The 18,184-nt window shown below is 53.2% G+C and overlaps 7 protein-coding genes across 7 annotated transcripts; 4 read left to right on the top strand and 3 right to left on the bottom strand.

The window, feature by feature from the left end:
- Window positions 1-33: 33 nt before the first annotated feature.
- BDV59DRAFT_183610 (Efg1 domain-containing protein) lies at window positions 34-1,358 on the top strand. Its single transcript, XM_073690561.1, has 2 exons — window positions 34-547; window positions 622-1,358. Exons 1-2 carry the CDS (start codon window positions 205-207, stop codon window positions 1,194-1,196), a joined length of 918 nt encoding a protein of 305 aa, XP_073545533.1. The 5' UTR covers window positions 34-204; the 3' UTR covers window positions 1,197-1,358.
- Window positions 1,336-4,187, bottom strand: BDV59DRAFT_76973 (F-box domain protein). Its single transcript, XM_073697077.1, has one exon. The coding sequence runs from the start codon at window positions 4,069-4,071 to the stop codon at window positions 1,909-1,911; it is 2,163 nt and encodes a 720-aa protein (XP_073545532.1). The 5' UTR covers window positions 4,072-4,187; the 3' UTR covers window positions 1,336-1,908.
- A 2,856-nt stretch (window positions 4,188-7,043) lies between these two features.
- Window positions 7,044-10,152, bottom strand: BDV59DRAFT_204028 (serine/threonine-protein kinase; the record flags this gene model as incomplete). Its single annotated transcript, XM_073694363.1, has 2 exons — window positions 7,044-7,312; window positions 7,371-10,152. The coding sequence occupies 2 exons, from the start codon at window positions 10,150-10,152 to the stop codon at window positions 7,044-7,046; spliced, it is 3,051 nt and encodes a 1,016-aa protein (XP_073545531.1).
- Window positions 10,153-11,987: 1,835 nt separating this feature from the next.
- On the bottom strand, window positions 11,988-14,706 carry BDV59DRAFT_76860 (GTPase-activating protein GYP6). Its single transcript, XM_073697076.1, has 6 exons — window positions 14,595-14,706; window positions 14,424-14,537; window positions 14,213-14,371; window positions 13,626-14,143; window positions 13,432-13,574; window positions 11,988-13,376 (listed from the first exon to the last, which is right to left on the bottom strand). Exons 1-6 carry the CDS (start codon window positions 14,619-14,621, stop codon window positions 12,211-12,213), a joined length of 2,127 nt encoding a protein of 708 aa, XP_073545530.1. The 5' UTR covers window positions 14,622-14,706; the 3' UTR covers window positions 11,988-12,210.
- Window positions 14,688-16,509, top strand: BDV59DRAFT_183595 (uncharacterized protein). The gene has a single exon (XM_073690560.1). It carries the CDS (start codon window positions 14,992-14,994, stop codon window positions 16,336-16,338), a length of 1,347 nt encoding a protein of 448 aa, XP_073545529.1. The 5' UTR covers window positions 14,688-14,991; the 3' UTR covers window positions 16,339-16,509.
- Window positions 16,510-16,785: 276 nt separating this feature from the next.
- Window positions 16,786-17,406, top strand: BDV59DRAFT_76842 (uncharacterized protein). Its single transcript, XM_073697075.1, has one exon. The coding sequence runs from the start codon at window positions 16,875-16,877 to the stop codon at window positions 17,187-17,189; it is 315 nt and encodes a 104-aa protein (XP_073545528.1). The 5' UTR covers window positions 16,786-16,874; the 3' UTR covers window positions 17,190-17,406.
- A 232-nt stretch (window positions 17,407-17,638) lies between these two features.
- Window positions 17,639-18,049, top strand: BDV59DRAFT_204025 (putative Yippee zinc-binding protein Moh1; the record flags this gene model as incomplete). The annotated part of the gene is made up of 2 exons (XM_073694362.1): window positions 17,639-17,737; window positions 17,816-18,049. 2 exons carry the CDS (start codon window positions 17,639-17,641, stop codon window positions 18,047-18,049), a joined length of 333 nt encoding a protein of 110 aa, XP_073545527.1.
- Window positions 18,050-18,184: the final 135 nt, after the last annotated feature.

Genomic DNA, 18,184 nt, shown 5'->3' with positions numbered 1-18,184 from the left:
TCGTCGCTCAGCGCGACATTGGTTCCGCATGGGCTCTGATTGGCCGGCTCGTCTGGGGGTTGATTTCTCGGGCCGACCAAATGATCCGTTGCATTTCTTTTTCTACAGTAAATCTCCCAGGATTTCTCCAAGATCTCGATCGCCTCGCGCCCAGCCAAACCACCCCAACTTGTCGCCTCCGGCCCTCGACTTCCTTCGTTCTCCATGCCGAGAGATTCCAGGTCTCAATCACCGGTCTCCCACCCAGCGGGCGACCGCCACTACCGCGATCGCAGCGATCGTCCCAAGCGCAAAGACCGCGAGGGCTCCGAAGATGGGCGCAAGAAGATCAAGCTACCAAAGAAGGAGCACCAGTATCCTTCCGTCAACGAATTGAAGAAACGCATCCGCGATGTCAAGCGTCTCCTGAACAAGGCCGATCTGCCGGCAGATGTCCGTGTTGTGCAGGAACGAGCGCTTGCCGGATACGAGAACGATCTGGAGGAGGAGATGCAGCGGCGGCATCGCTCCGCAATGATCAAGAAATACCACTTTGTACGATTTCTCGGTAAGTCTGGGAACGTTCCTCGGAGCCATGGCACGGTGGGCTTTGTTTCCTTTGGCTAACTGGTCCACGATTAGATCGGAAAACCGCGTCTAAGGATGTCAAACGCCTGGAACGGCTCGAACAGGAGGTATCGAAGTCAGATCTCGACGCCGCGTCGAAAGAGAAAAAGCTCGCGGCATTGACCCAAAAGCTCCACATTGCTCGCGTCAACCTCAACTACACCATCTACTATCCCCTCACCGAGAAGTACATCGCTCTCTACGCCGCCGTGAAGAAGAGCAAAGATGGCACTGCAGAGGGGGTCAACGATGGATCGGACCCCGATACGGGATACAAACTCGTCCATGCGACCAAGGAGGAGAAGCCCAGCATGTGGCCTGTTGTTGAGAAGTGCATGAAGGATGGCACGTTGGAGCTGCTCCGGGAAGGTAAATTGGACACCCCAGATGTGGACGCCTCAGACAAGACCAGCCGTAAGACGGACAAAAACAAGCAGAACTTGAACAAGACGGACAAGGCGCAGTCCAAGTCGAAGAAATCGGAACATAAGGATGTGTGGCGCCCGGCCAAGAGCAAGGATAGCGGCAGGGCTCCAAATGTCTCTGATGAGAAGGAGGACGACAGCGACGGAGGTTTCTTTGAAATGTGATATTCGCATAGCGATACTGAGCATTCTAGGAGTTGGTCAGCGTTTTGGTTTGTCTCCATTTGCCGTGCACTTTGGACCTGCCTCCATTCACCCTATACTCTCATACGATACCCAATACAAGCACTCTTTTGCAGGTCTATCCTATATGTAGTAGCATTACTACCAGGTATAAGCTTCAACACATGTGATATGTAGACAATGGAATTGCGCCGTTAAATCTGACAGTCAACCTGCCTAGTGAGAACATCCTAATCCATCTAACTCCAAATATCGCCATCCACTTCTAGGGATAGAGAAAGGGAAAATACAGAAAACCCAACGCCTCTTCAGTCTTTTCGAGGCCCATCCCATATCCATCCGGGCTCCGTACAGTGCTCAAAATCATAAAGGATGTCCGTGGAACACCTTGCTTCCTAGTTCGAGGGATACACCAATCCCTATAAATCGCGGAATATTCATATCATATCTCATAGCATACGCAGGATTGGCACTGCTGTTCCAAATTCCAGAATGTCCAGCATTAGGGATGGTCCTTCGTAGTGACTTGACCCGGTCACACATGCACCCATTCGAGCAGGTTTCCAGAACCTGTCGTGTTGAACAACAAAGCCAGCCGCCAATTTTTTTTTTCTCCTCTTCTGTCAAACGCGCTTGTAAATGCGATGCTTCGAAGACAAAATGGAACGAAAAGGAAACTGTGGAGATGCACCCATCACATTACCACGCAGGATCCTCCGCTTTGGGCCCTCCGGCGTCTTCCCACGCCAAACCCTTCTTCCTCATCATCTTCGGCATTGTAAAGTCTCTCAGCCTCGCGTGCTCGACGACGTCTTCTCCTTGCGCCGGCGCCCACAGCCCCCGCTTCTTCGGTCGCCATCATGTAATCGGCCCATTTCCGGTCAAGCCGGCTTGCGGCGGCCAGGTCGCCACGCAGCACTCGCTTGTTATGTTCGTCCACGGTCATCTGCCAGCCATAGAAGCACTTGAGGTGGATGATCTCATTTGGGTACACGGTCGGCGGCGGCGGAGGCGTGATGGAGGACGTGACCATGGGCGCAGACGGGGTGGACTGGCCGGATTCGACGGCCTGTGTCACCACGGAAATGGTCGGGATTGATCTGCGCTTGCGCGGGATATAGCAATTGCTCGACAGGACTTCCCTCACTCCGGCCCAGGTGACATTGGCGCAATCGAACACCACCAGACGCAGCCCTACCTTGGGGAGAATTTCGCCGTATCCGCGTTTGCGAACGCGACTACTGGCCTCCATAAGCGTCAAGTCCGAGATTCGGGTGTTATCCATCTCTACTGAACGAAGCGAAAGACAGCTTTTCATGACTTGCAGCATGCCGATATCGCCCAAGGCCTCACAATAACTGACGTTGAGGTGTTGGAGGCCGAAAGAGCACGGAGATTTGGCTAGCTCGATGAGGGTATTGTTGGTGATCCTCTCCATGTCCTCGATCTCGAGATGCGTCAGACAAGGGGTCGTCTTGATAACAGCGATTATGGAGTCGTCGCTGAGTTCTGGGCACTGTGAGAGTTGTAGTCCTTGGAGGTAAGGGACATTGTGGGCTAGGCTCTTGACTCCGTCATCCGTCAGCTCAGGGCATTGATGAATATCAAGATGTTTCAGGCGCCGTGGAGGGACAATCGGGCGGTCGGCTAGTAAGTCCATGTCCGGGTTTATGCCGTGCATCAAAACCTTGAGGCTTTCATCGGTGAGGTCTGAGCGGCTCATTATTAGCCGTTCTAGGCTGTTCTGCTCAAACAGTTGAAGTGCGAAAGCCGTGTCATCGAATCCATGGATTTCGCTGGCTCGAAGATCCTTCAGGTTTGGACAAGCTCGAACGACTCTCTTGAGGCCCGACGTCGTTACGCCAGTGCACCACGATACGTTCAAGACTTCCAGGTGGGGGCAGGACTGCGCGATGATCTTCATTGCCGAGTTAGTCACACTAGTCAGCCCCGATACGTTGATGTACTCCAGGCGAGGATTCCGAAGGAGGAAATAATGAACCGCAGTCTTGTCGATGCGACACCCTTCCAGTGAGAAGTTGACGACATTCCGACACAGGTCGGTGATGCTCTCGCCCTCCGCCTGCCACTTGTCGCAGAGTTGGATACAACCGCGCAGGTTGAGATGGCGAACAAAGGGGCCTCCCGATTTGATGAGCTTCACTAGGAAATCGCTGGGGATGTCACGATAGTACTCAGAGGTGTCGACATTGGTCCACAATTGTCCATCATAGCACATCTTGTACCATGTTTTGGAGACGGCGGAGCAACGGATGATCTCCTTCGGAGTCAGATACTGGAAGATGTCCATCTTGATTTCGTCGGGTAGATTGCCCCAAAAGTCAAAGACCTTCCTGGGTTTTGCGACAGCGGTCTCTTCAGCCGGCTCGTTGACGGGGGTTCCTCGCGAGCCAGGCCGTAACTCAGTAGGCATGGGGACTTTCCGCGACTGCACCGAACCTGGCGACTCAGTGCCGACGAGCCGGATGCGAGCGTTTCCATCGTGAAGCTCAGTCGGTGCGACCGGCTGGCTGGAAGTCATCAGGCGGACATTCAGCCCGCCATAGAGTTGCGAGGAGCTGCCGTTGCCGAGGCAGGGAGTGTATGCGGATTGCGACAGCGAGACACAGGATAGAGACGCTTTCCCATCGCGACGATATCCGGTCGAGGCGGATCGACCGCGCCTAGTCAATGTGGGGGATGATGAGATTCTTTGGAGGCTTTGTAGTAGTTTGCGGCGACCCTTGAGTTTCGGAGGTTGTTCCAGTGGAATTTGGCCCGCGGATGATGAGGCTGGACTTGCGGGAGAGGCCACCTCCGGGGAAGGCGCGATCTCATCTGGGTTCGCAGTGGCCATGACGAAGTTGCGATATCAATAGAGAAAGACGCTCGATGCGCCCGGACGACCTCACACACGGCTTCCGGGTCAGGCCGGATGCAGTTCACACACCCAGATTCTCGATATAGAATTGGCGGATCTGATGAGTAGGAGCTGATAGTGGTGGGGAAAGTGCTGCGGGTGGCCGCCAGTACATGTATCCTAGACAACCATAACGACGGTTGCAATCCGGGCCAAAAAGTCTAGTTAATGGTGTGGCTGTTGTTAATGGAGGAGATAAAGTCAAAAGAAGGAATGCAAATCGCTCAACCCGGTCCTGCGGATAGAGGGAGTAAGGCGATCGACCACAGTGGCAGAGGACGACGGCGAGAGAGCAGGAAAAGAAAAGAAAGAAGACCGGCCGATGAGGGTCAGCTGTAAGTGCAGAGTGATCAATCCGACAAGTCCAACAACAAAGTTGTGGTTTTCTCGGCTAAGAATCGTAACGATTGTACCATGGGACTCGTTGACCGCGTAACCCGAGCGCCGGTTGATGCGGGATAAATGACTGGCTCGATTGGTCGACGTCACCGGGGCATCATCTAAGGAAGCTGACGGGAGTTTGTTGAAGGGAGAAGACCCAAACAAGGGAGAGAGTATGGAAAACAGATAAGGGCGATCAGGTGTACGTGGGTTGTTGCGGTCGAGAAGCGGGCGACCCGATGGTTGGTAGGGAAGGTTATCACTCCCACCAGAGTCGGTTGGACAGAAAATGGTCGGTTGTAGTCAGGCGACAGCAGATTCAAGAGCCAAATGCGAGAGACCAAATCGACAAGTAATGTGACGGTGTGAAGCCCCTCTCCGCCACAGAATCACTTATCGATTGGAATCGATAGACAATCGGATAGTGGCCCCCACTTGGGCTCGGCGATGGTGGAGTCGTATGATTACCGTATAGAGGGAGAGAGGGAGGTAGGTAGGTAAGGAGGTAGGAGTAACGAAATCTATGAAGAGAACTTGGACACGAGAGGAAGAAAGAATCGAGACGAGAGAGATGTTCTGGAGAGGGAGAGAAGAGAGGGAGAAAAGATGTAGACGAATAGATCGTGGACGCCTGATTCTGGACCAAAAGGGAAATTGACTAATCCCCTCCGGACCAACATCCCATTCACCTTCACCCTCACCACCGCACGAAAATACGTACGTATCCTGTCTCCCTGTCTGGTGCACAGACTCTTTCGTCTCTATCCTCTTCCTCCCGTTCTCACTATCGGTCATTCCACAAGAATACCGGTCCAACTATGTGGAGCACAGTGCCAGAACCACTCGCGTCCATCCCCAATCAAGAAGAATACAACGAACCCCATCAACAACCACACAACCCCCCGGTCCAATTTCTCTGTAAACCACTCACCAATAACGCTCAACCAGCAGCCCACATCCCTCGTCTCTGTTCCTGGGGCCTTCCCAGGTACCACGGGTAGAGAGCATCTCCCAGCGGTCTTCTCCTCGCCTCTTGTCCACGGGTTGGTTGACACAAGATCCACCAGCAATCACACAACCCGGGAATAGTGCCGGCCTAGTAGTGACAGTGGGGTGGAATTTGTTCCAGAAAGGAAATTCTCATGGACGGAAGGAACTCCATCGGCCTTGTTCCTGACCTGTCGCGCTGCTTTGTTTCTTGTCATATTCGCCTCCCAGTCCGGCTGGTATCCACAATCCACATGGGTGAGACACCAACGCCACCACCCTGCGGGGAATCCGTCCGTTCACGACTACCAGCCATTCGTTATGTACTCGTTTTGTTCCGGCTTATCCTGCTCCGAAAGCTTTGGGGTAAGACGCTAGATGGTTAGGCACTTGCTGATTGAGTCAGATTAGACCGATTGGGCTCTGTGCCGCACTGTAGATGCTCCCGGTGTATACCCGCATGTGATATGAGCGAACCCGCTTCCAGATGGATTCGAACAGTCAACATCACTGCTGCGTGCCTAGCATTTAGTAAGTTTGCTAGAACCCTAGTCTATAGTACGGAGTACGTAAATATATGAGTCTCTTCACCCGCATGCGGCCTATCCACTATCCACCGAACTACCTCACCTCGACCCAAGGCTTATAGATCTACCTAATTGAACCAAGTACATCGTTACCAAGCACACTGGCATGCAGCATTCCGTTTTGGCAAGGCTAAACTGCAAGCCCCTCCTTTGTTTTAAATGCTCTGATAACCCCCGCCATGAATCCGGAGATACTCGTAGGATGGCAACATCGGCACACATACTTCGCAATCTACTACGGATTCAACGGCCAATCTCTCACGGACACTGCTTACCCTCGGCTAGATTACCCCGTTCTGCACGCAGCATCGCCTCATTCCCACCTTATTAGTTCCGCTTCGCCATACGCGGTGGGACCCTCATCAACACTAAACGTCCTGGCGCACTTCAGCGTATCTCTCCGTACAGACCGAAGCACCGTTTAGTCTCGTTCCCCGCCTCCACCCCGCAGCTGGTTGAGGGGACATGGGGATTTTCGTGGAAACGTTCCAGCCTATCGCAGAAGCAGCACTTTTTGAAATATAATGCATTCATATCTACCCAAGTAAACTAAATATGACGGGGTATCTCAGCCTCCTATCTCTATACAACATAATCCGTTGCTTCGTTATCTGTTTTTTTAGTCATGGCTCCTCCGTTCCTGTATCAAGATAACCTCCATCATACCTAAGTTATAAATGCAAAATGTAACAAAACCGAGCCCCGTATCATACATCCTCCCTGGCCAATGCTCTGTTGGCCTCTTTCGTAAGTACCATCGCATCTGGAATAATCGATATGCTTGCTGTCATGAATATATGCTGGTAGGGTTGGGAATAATGCAAGAATAGAAAGTAACGAAATGGTGTGAGGATAGGTGGCCAGCGCCACCCGGTGTGGAAACGCCGTAGTCGTGATTTATCCAACACCACCACCTCTCACGCAACGCAGAATGGGGAAGAGTCGGTGCGCCGGTTAATTGTCAATCATCCAAGGATGCTCCATGACTTCCGTGATGGTCAGCCGGTTATCGACATCGCGATCGAGCATCCGTCGGATCAAGTCAATGCAATCTTCAGAGAAAGGAAGGAAGGGGACCCGAAGCGGATGGTCCAGAATCTCATCGACATTATAAAACGGGTTCTCTTTGTACACTATCGTGTAAAGAAGAATGCCCAGGGCCCAGATGTCCTGTTCCTTTCCTCGGTAGGATTTGCCCTGAAGCACCTCCGGGGCAGCATAATCTACCAAGTCAGTTAGTTAAGCTAGCCATCAAAACATAAGCCATATAGCAAGACCTACCGATTGTGCCGACAAAGACGTCGAACGGCCCATTCTTAATGTAAGCTGCACTGCCAAAGTCGATGAGCTTGATCCTGCCCTCGCCGTCGAGAATCACATTCTCATCTTTGATGTCGCGGTGTACCACCAAGGCCTTCGTATGAAGATGATGGATGGCGTCCACCACCTGTCGGAAGATGTTTCGGCATTCGGCCTCGTCCATGTTCACCTTCAGCTCGATATAATCAAAGAGATCCATTCCAGGCAGGCCATGGGGCAACATCTCGATATAGTAGTTAATGTCGTCTTCGAAAAAGCCTTCCATCTCCACGATATTTGGGTGCTTCAGACCATCACGACGGAGGTAGTCAAGAACGTGGATCTCCAACGGGACCGTCCCTAGACGGCGATCTCGGGTCCAGGTATCCACCAGAATGCGCTTCTTTGTCACGTACTTCAAGACTACCTTCTTCGACGGGTTCTTCTTCAGACGCGCAAGTTTTACTTCCCCATAAGCGCCTTGGCCCATTTCTTCGATGATCACATAGTCGGCAATTGTCCGTTTTTTGGGACTCTCTTTCGAATTGGCTGGCCGTACCTCCGGTACCGGCTGCACGGGCTTATCTGTCAGCGGCTCTGATGCGGCCTCGTTTAGCTGTTGGCTTAACGTAGACAGTGGTATCCGAGTCTCCACCCCGGTCCGGTCCATGCCTGGGGGGTGCGAAATGGGCCCGGACGTCGAATTGATTGGGGCTGGGGGCTTGGAAGGACTAGTAGTCCGACGCGGCTTTGTCCTGCTAACGGGATGGAAGTCTGGCGGGCCAGTGGAATGGATATGTCTCGCGTATGTGACCCACAGAGCGTAGACAAGCTCTGTGACAGCTACCGTCCCATTGCTCTTATCATCAGATGCAGCATTACCGCCAGAAGCCGGTGCAGACGATTTGGGAAAGATGGTGCCACTCTTTACCACCCGCAGCTGAACATCCACTGAGATAGTCGATCCGTCGCGATGGGTGGCCGTGATCCCACTGGGTTCCGAGAAGACCGAAGCGACGTTGTGCTTCCCCCGACGAAGAATTGACAGAGTCCGTGCTCTTCGGAAACTGGACTCTGGGATGACGACACCATCTACCAAGGGCACTTTTTCTTCTTCAGTCAGCACCTGAAGCAGGTTGTCGAATCCAGGTATTAAATCGTTAATGTGCAGCCCCTCCGGTCGTTCTTGACCGAACAGTGCCGATGAGAACACTGAATTAGAGCTGATCACCTTTAACGTCGACGAAGCCAGGACCATCATCCCCGCAACATGGGGGAAACTTGATATCTTCAGGCAGTCAGGCGTGTCCGTTTTACCCACGGTAGTAGGGAAGCATATCCCTGTCGATGTGGTCGCGGCAAAATGCTTCATCTCGGAGATTCTTGTTATCCCCGAATCGACTGAGCTCTCCAGACAATCCTTCGGTAGGCGTGGAAGCAGCCCAGTGATTGGGCTGCCAGATTTGACAACGTCTTCACCCCAGATCTTGTCAACGTCGCCATAGGCCGCTGTGATATGCCAGGACTTATCGCAACGGACATAAGCGACATCTTCCTGTATCTCCTCGACGACCCAAATCAGGCCACCGCGTTTCTCCATGACCCAGATGCTCGCCGACCCTGTTGCCCCATCGCGTTTGCGGATCGGGACGACGTCGCCACAAAGTAATACGCCGCGTGATTTCGTGGCTGGATGGTTAAGGTGTCGCGGCGAACGCGTGCTCGAGCCATATCCGTCGTCCGTCTGGGCCTTCCTTATCCGCGAAGGCGGCTTGCTCAGAAGCTGTGCCGTGATGCCATTGCCCATACCCATGGGCCTTGTGCTAACAGGCGGGTTGCGAGGGCGATTTGGCGACGTTTGGATCTTTGCAGCCACATCAGTAGAGGGCCTGCCCAACTTTGACTCCAGCCACTGCCATCGGTCTTTCTGTACGACTTCTAGGATACTTAGCCTGCGGAGCTCGGCTTGTGTGACGCCAAATATGAGACAGGACAAGTCATTGGCTGCCAGTATGGTCCAGGGGGCCTGCGACTCGGTCCTGAAAACGGCCTGCGAGACAGGGGTCCATTTGCTGCTGTGGGTATGTAAGGCGGGTACAGGAAAGCCAAAGCCAAAGGCCGAAGAACTGGTGGGTGAGAAGGATTCCGTGGCGGAGTACGGTTGTGCTAGAGTCCCCATCAGCTTGCTCTGGGAAGAAACAGGGCTCAGTTCTGTGTATGTACGTTTTAAGCTTACGCGCCTCGACGTGGGAGTTGATCTTCTCCCCCGCTTTTGACTCGATATATGATCATTCGGCAAGGGGCTGAATGAGCCTTGGGGATCATTAGGAGACGCAACTTCCGGACGTCGGGACTTGGACTCGATATCATGGGGCGGGGGCTCCGCGAAAGCCTGTTCGAAAACATTTCCAGTGTCCACCACGGCGGGACCTGTCACTGGGCCCCGCGTGAGGCCCGAGTAGTTGGTATTACTTTCTTTGGCCAGAACGTTGGACTTGGACAAGAGATCCACCATGCTTTGGACTTCGGTATCGCCAGCGACGCGGGCCTGCGCGTTGACGACGGCGGGATTGCCCGCAGGCCACCCAAACCGGTCACGCATAAAGTCGATGGATCGTTTCAGAATGTTCTGCCGATTGTGAAGCAATTCCTCCGACTGTTGTGAGAAGGAAAACGAGTGCAGAGATTCGCAGGGAAAACGGTGGAGGTCCTCCAGGGCACCATCGTCGATCGATGACGCACGCAGGGAATTATCTCTGGACATCGACCGGGACCGAGGAGATGGCGATTGGCTCTGCGACGGTGCCGGAGCAAGCGACGAGGAGGAAATGTTCGGGAGGGTCAGGACTCGTGTTGGCTGTTGTTGACGTATCCGATCCAGGCCGGATGGGCCAAGACCATGTTCATGTTCGATTAAGGCCGACCTGCAGGACCAGGGTGGCTTCTCAGTAACTTTGCTTGCACAAATGTGGGTGGACCTGCCGAAAGCAAGGGGCACTTTCTGTCCACTTCTTGTGCCTGACTTACCTCGACAGATGGTCATATCCAGGGGGAAGGGTCATCGAATCATCGATTGCGCCAAACGGGTCGGATTCTGGTGACTCGGAGAGGGGTCCCAAGGGGGAAGACAATGGGCTTGGTTCACCTATGGGGATAGAGACGGAGGTCAGCTCAATGAACCAAGCAAGCTCGCTCAGTCTGTCTATGGAGATAGCGTCGCACGGGACGACCAGAACGGGACGAGATGCAGCTCCGAGAGTCGTGACAGTGATCCAGATGTGAAACACTGAGGGCGCGCCAGCGTGCCTATGATCCTTCAATTCGGGGGTTTGAGTTTCCCTCTCTCCTGAGGGGACAACGATCGGTAGCAGTTGCACCCACCAAGTATGAAGTATGTCCCCGCTGATGGAGGATACCACAGCGACAGGCAAAACCGAGGAAATTGCAAAGGGCAGACCAAACAGAATACGAAGGAGAGAGCGAGGCAGAAGGAAAGAGCTCGACTAACCATCGGAATTATATGAAGTCGCCCCCATAATTTTTCCAACGGGCGACGACAGGACGACCACCACCGGTCGGACCGATCAGATGCAGACGGCTCAAAACGGGTCCACCGCAAGGATATGGAAGGATAGGGCTAGAAAGGGATTGGTGGCGAGATTTATTGCTACATGGGATGACGAGAGGGGCTGACCACACGTAGGCTTGGGGTGGACAGGGTATAGGGAATCTCCAGGGTGTTTCGCGGGAGGTCGGCGCTCTGGGGCTGGCGGGCTGGCTGGAGGAGGCGGTGGTGGTAGTGGTAGAGGTTACTGCGATCAGATAAATACAGCCGCGCAGGTACTCTGCCTGATTCTTTCTTTCGTTCGTGCTTTTATGCGACAGGCCGGGATGATTCGGTCAGCTGCACAGAATGACAGCAGAAGAATGAAAGTCGACGAGGGCAGCTGGACGGTCAAGTCACCGGGCTCCATCCAAGAGGGAGGTCAGTGACAAAGGACGGTCATGGAGGGAGAACGAGGGGGGGAAAAAGTCGGGATGCGGAGACAAGAGGAGAAGGCAAGGGAAGTCGGAGAGGTAAGGATGGATCAAAGAGCGAAGGAGGCTGAAGAGCCGTGAGGAGAGAGAGAGAGAGAGAGAGAGGTTAGTCAGGTTGATGGGGCGGAAATGAATAATGAAGGCCGAAGAGGAAAGGGGACGGTGGTGGTGATGTAATGAATTCTGCCTGAGGATTCCTTCCACTACGATGGAAACGACGCGAAAAAAAAATCCACGATGGCCAACCGAACCACGGATTTGGCTTCTTCCCTCGTCGACTTCCAACGTCCTCTGTGTCCCTATCCTGGGTCTTACCGCCCATACTCCATAAAGACTCATCGAGAAGTAAACTACGTCTATCGCTGTCGCACCCGACGATCAACGGTGTCGATCCAACATCATCTTCCCGAGTACACGTACTGCCGACTTCACCGTAAAGTGACCGACGTGCGCAGTCGAACCCACCCGCCAAATGCAAGCCTCCTGGACCCATCGTGAACACGCGTTTAGATTGGGGATGTCCGAACACAGAATAATCGACTCAAGATCTAAGCCAAACCTAATCTCCCCGGAATTGCCTGGATGGGTAATCAGTTTACACTCCATATAGCTGTCCTGCGAGGTCGGTAGACATGCCGATCAAAATTCGAATCTACACACGCTAGCTGTCTCCTAAGTACCGTAGAAATCCACCACACTCCGGCAATCAAATACTCGGGTATCGGGTTCGCCATGATATCCACACACACACACAAAGAAAAACAAAAATAAAGCTCCAGGTTTCTTAACCTTTACGGCCCCGAAGACTTCTCAGAGCCAGCCCATCCGGTTCAGACCTCGGGTTTCGTGGGTCCTCCTCGCCATTACCAAACAGTGAACTGGGATTGGCCCTGACCTCGCCATGCCGAGTTTGCTCGGGCGGCACGGATGCCGGACTGACAAAGCTAGAGATATGTCGGTTACCCCCGAGCATCCAAGAAAACTCCGAGTCCGCCAATGATGGACGCGTTCCTGGTCGGGAGGACACTGACGTGGGGTTGTGCACTATCCCACGGCCTTTCGGTTCATCTTCGAGAGGCGATTTCGAGCCGCCTACCCGACGCGTACCCACCGGAACCTGTTCTCCTTCCTCCGGCGCAGTTTCTGCTCTTCTACCATGGGGTTTCGATCGGTCGGGAAGAGCTTCCGCTTCCACGCTGGTATTACCAGACGTGTCGGGCGACAATGGATCAGAAGATTCGAGAGTGGCGGAGGGATCCTCGAGGCACGTTTGGACGGATTGTATCCTGTTGAGACCCTGTTTCATGGAGCTCCTCGTTACTTTGTCGAGTCCATCCGCGTCCGTCAGGTGAGAACGCATCTCATTGAGGGTTTGACTCAATGTCCTTGCGAGCGTCCGGTTTCGTTCTTCTAGAGCATCCAGCTTGACCTTCATCTCAGCGGCCATATCAGAGCTTCGAGGATAGTGAGTATAGGAAGTAGACGTAGAGCTGACTTCGTCAGCCCTCGCAATGCGTGCCCCATGCTCCGCCTGGATCGTTTGCATATTCCTTTTGGCTTCACTCACTGCCCCTCGCACGGCTTTGGCTACACCCCATGACTCCGTTCGACGCTGGATGCCCTCGGAAAAGTCCTGGAGAAGCGTCTCCAGGCTTTTGGGGCTGTTTCGCGCCGGAGATCTAGAAGGGGAACTAGCTTCACTAGCATCCCGTAAATCGCTCCGTCTGGGAAGTCTCCGGCCCTGTGGCAATTTCAGATTCGGCATAGCGAGTCGTTTGGACACATCCGGGGGTTTCCCAGAGTATTTGGAGATGATAAATGCCCCTCTGTCTGGTGTTGGGTTCTGCTCGAGGTATATCCCGTCATATACAAAGCTCTGTGGTGCATGAGGCTCCGGGGAGGGATAGCGCAGTAGGGTAGTCAGTACGGTCGAAGCATCGGCACTCAGCACTAAAGTATATCAGCAACCAAACATTGGCGGGGGTTGCATGAGTCCACAACGAACATTGCCAGCGAACACGCAATAGCATCGCAACACAGACAAAATCAATGAGTTCGGGTCGCAATCCCTCGGAGAAAAGGACATCCCACATCACAAGCACATCCTGAAAGGGAAATTCGCGGCCAAAAAGCAGACGCATCCAACGTCTTTGAGCGTATTAGCAATTTTCTCACCTGGTCCTGGTTACTTCGACTCACGTAAGGAAGATTTGGGGTAGGATCTCCAGCGCCTGCAGATGATCTGCCAGCTCCAGATCGGTCGTCATCAAGAGATCATCGTGGATATGTTGACATTGATGCACAATTGGAATGGCATCTACTTGTCCGTTCTGTGATCGCTCTCTGTTATGCTCATAATATGATCTGGTGCTCTGCATGACTGTGCAGAACAGTGTGAAGGTATCGTGTTCCACATAGTTTGCATCCAGCAGCTGAACCATCGACTCATCGTATAATCCTGTGGGCTTGATTCCTTCGACAGAACTCGGTTCTATTGCATCCCGGTCGATAACCCAGAGTATAGGAGCTACCAGCTCATGCATACCTTGCCGATACCCAAGATCTGGATTCAGTTTTGAATAGATGAAAAGAATGTCGATCATCTTTGCCTTGGTGGCTGGCTCTCGGAAGAAAAAATTATCCTGCAAACATCTATCGACATCCTGGGAGATATCTGCTCTCATCTGCTCGTCGCGCCGCAGGTTTTGCCAAGGAGACTGCATGAATGGATCCTCGTCAGATCAACCGGTTCTAACACCCCGTATCAATTAACAGGCTGACCATACCTCCTCATCATCTGCCAAAGGGTCTGTGGTCGATTGTAAATCATCAGGGTGCTCAATGTATTTCAAAAAATGGGACCTGAGGGCGGCATAGGCGCTGCGCGATTCGGAGATCTTCTGCGCCCATTGCCCCCGATCGAGACTGTCGAAAAGCAAGAATGCCTACTTCACAGTAAGCACATGGACAGAGAGGATATAGTCGACGAGTGCCTGCCTTCCAACAAATCGACCGTAGCCCGTCAATGCACAGTTTCTCTCCTTGCTCTGACTTGAGCGCCGTTCGAAGGTCGGCCGTAGTATCATTGTCGCGAAAGAGGGCATCCCATCGCTGTCTGAGGAGATGTTAGTTATTTAGCATCTTAGACTATCTGAGAAGAGTGTATACCTCCCTTGAGTCCTCAATGTCCCGCATTGCAGCCAGCGGGTCTTCCTATTCCTGTGGTGGTTCAGAGCGGGAGTTGGGGTAGCGAGAGATAACAACAATGACGAGGGGCGGCGATCGTCCGGGCCCAAACCCAAGCCGCGGTGGCCACCTGTTGGACCTGACTAAGATCCAACATCTCTCCGTCCTCTCCTTCCCACCTGGTTCTATGCTGCAACAAAACAACCCTAATTCCTGTCTGTAGTAGGAACTCTGATGACTGTACGGGCTAGTCCTGCCTGTTGGCCAACGTCCTGCTATCGCTGTCTGCGACAGTTCCGCTTGTTCCGTGAAATATCTGCCTTGGACCGGGTATAGTCACCACAGACGGCCTAATGAATCCCCCATTTCGTTGCCAATAATGTCTGCAGACCTATTTGCTGAGTTTGGAGTCGGAGCGCCTCCGAACCAAACTGCGAAGAATCAGAGTCAATCATCATCCCGCTCTCAGACGGGCTCACTGATTCCCGGTCTGGAGTCGGTCCAAGATGCTCCGTCATCAACTTTCGGCCAGCTGAATGCTCCCAGCCCACTACGCAGTCGCTCAGATTCATTTGGCGAATTCAATAGCCCTCAATCAGCAACTTACAACCAAGGTGGCGACGTCCTATTTGATGCCACATTGGAGGATGTTCCAGACGACGAAAGTGAAGAATGGGGAGAGTTTGAAACTGCTGATGCCACATCTAGTCAAACCGCGGCAGCGCGGGTTTCTCAGCCCAAGAGATTCGTAGCAGAGCCTGTCAACAAACCTACAAGTCCGCCTAGTCGCTCCCCAGGGTTGACCAATCAACTTGATTTGTTGGACTCGTTAACACTCGAAGACAAACCCTCTGCTCCAAACAAGCCCAGAAGCGCGCATGTTGACGGTGGAGCTCGTGCTACGAATAAGCCAGTCTCACCCTCAGCATCCAAGATCCTTGCACCGGATGACCCGTTTGAGGAATGGGATGACTTCGTCGACGGGCCCCCGGCGGAAGTTCCCAAGCCCACACCAAATCCAAGACCCTTCTCATGTCAACCCACGAAGCCGGAGGTAAAGTCTCCTCAACCTTTCGGAGCGGTGGGAAGTCCAACCCCCGCAGCTCAAGTCCGGCCGACAAACATCCCCCCTCCCTCTGTTTTGCTGGGGCTATTCCCCCGACTCTTTGAGCAACTCCGGGAAGAGGCAACCACTGTGCGGAGAGGCCCACAGCAACCCGAGCTCATGGATGATGTTGCATCGAAGGTTACCTGTGTCTTGAAAGCTGCCGCACGAGTTGTTGCGGGCCGCACGTTCCGATGGAAGAGGGACACGATCCTCAGTCAAAGCATGAAGATTGGGCCCGCGCGAGCTGGAAAGACTGGGGGGATGAAGCTCAACACCGTCAACAAAAACGAAGACATCAAGGAGCAACAGGAGGCTCTTGATGTAATCAACATGTGGCGGGAACGGGCGGCCCTCTTCAACGCCGTGATCCAGGCGTCTGGGAGACGTCCGGTCCATATCATCTCTGAAAACACTCGAGTCACGACTGCGACCTCCGCACAAGGAGCCATCAAGGCATCACATGCCTGCGCGCTGTGCGGCTTGAAACGAGACGAGCGGCTGCCGAAACTCGACGAGAGCGTGGAGGATAGCTTTGGAGAATGGTGGACGGATCACTGGGGGCATACGGATTGTCGACGATTCTGGGAAAGTAACATGGGTATGCTGCGCCAACGATGAAGCATCGAGCTGTGCTGCGAGATTTGTATCATTACAGGGGATCCGTGGCGTGCATGGATTGTACCACTATTGCTAAATATTGTTAGCTACGGTGGTTGTCCATGAGAGGTGCAATGGCATTATGGACAGTGTATATATTTCTATTGAGAATAGAACTTTTGCATATTGGTGATCCGCACGGATAAATATTGTGCCTAAGAACGTTTATACCTAGCCTGGGGCAGCGTAGTCACTAAGTGATATCTCCCTAGATCCTCCGAAGCAATATTGCAGAGCTTAATTTGGTCCAATCGAGGGGTCATATATTAGGTAGGTGGCATGGGCTACCTTGGTAGTGCACATCCCGAGATCGCCCATCGCTTCTTCACTACGAGGCGGGACGGATCGGTGGGCGGGGCGGCGATAACGCCGATAAGAGGGGGGACGAAGACGGCAAAGAACGGGACCGGCTTATCGTGGGATCAGGAACGAAGGGATTTGAGAGAGACAAGGAGAAGACGGAAAGGAAGAGATCCAAGAGGAGCGAGAGGAATGATATGGTGGACGGTCTATCGTCATGCATTATTTATTGTGACATGGCATCCCGATATGGACGTTCCCTGGTTTCATCCATGGACGTAGGCAGTCCCGATGCGGGGACGTACTTTCCCTCCTGCCCGATGATGGTCTTCATCCCCTTCATCATTCACTCATTCACTCTTTCGCTTCTCATCCAACTGACCTTTGGCCCCATCCTCCTCAGCCATAAATATTTCCTCCCGCCCAGGCATCAGCTTCGTCACCTGCCGTCATCTTCTCTGCTTATCGGATCACCTGCTCATTCCTCTCGGATCGGACTTTCTTCCTCCTGATCGTCATCAACCCCCCTCATCCGAGTCTACAAGCACCCTCCCGATTTACCTTCCTTGACCATCGGCTTTCTGGTCACTTCTCATCGCTTGATATCCCCCTCTGACTTGAAATTAACCGGGTCCACAGCCAAGGTAACTCGAAAGTATCTTCCTCTCCTTTCCTCTGTCAGTTTCCGGCCTTTGTCCATTCCGACCTTCAACGTCGCCCGATTCGGAAGATCCTCTTACCCTCACATCACCCCAGGGCGAGGTGGAGGAATCGAGCAAACCCGAGATATCGGTCGTTCTGAGTCCTGCTGGGGATCTCCCGCCCTCCATCGATTACCACCTGTTGATAGTCCCCCCGCTCAACACCGACCCTCACCCCCCCGTCAAACTCACCTTTCAGGACATCCATCGTCATACTATACAACCGGTGGTAGCGGGAAGGCAGGCTAGGACAGGTCATAATGGGTCTTGCATACAACGTGTACCTCACATCCAACAAAATCTTCGGCTGCAAGCAATGCAAAACACACCTTGCCGACTATGACGATATCATCAGCCGAGTGAGTCTCCCGTTTCCCTCGTGCTTCAGGGCTTGCTGGCATGAATCGGTAGCTGACCGGCTATTCGTACCTATCTAGAATTTCCGTGGCCAACATGGCAAGGCGTACCTCTTCAATAACGTTGTCAACATCACCCAGTCGGAGGCCGTCGAGCGTAGCATGACGACGGGAAGACACATCGTCCGCGACATCTCCTGCAGACAGTGCCGAGAAACGGTAGGGTGGAAATATGACAAGGCCTACGAGGCAAGCGAGAAGTACAAGGAGGGCAAATTCATCCTGGAAGAAGAACTTCTTTGCGTTGTCTGCTAAGCCAGCTTCCCGCGAGCGGACAAAACCAGACAACCCTCCCTGCACAGACTGATTCATACAGTGAGCGTTACCGATAGTGGCGTAAGGCATAAGGCGTTATTGGGTGCATGTTCTTATTCTTGTATCTGGGAAATC

Source organism: Aspergillus ambiguus (genome assembly GCF_047715705.1).
Source record: "Aspergillus ambiguus strain CBS 117.58 unplaced genomic scaffold BDV59scaffold_29, whole genome shotgun sequence".
In the NCBI taxonomy this organism is placed as follows: Eukaryota; Fungi; Ascomycota; class Eurotiomycetes; order Eurotiales; family Aspergillaceae; genus Aspergillus; species Aspergillus ambiguus.
This window is presented reverse-complemented; position numbering and strand designations above follow the sequence as displayed.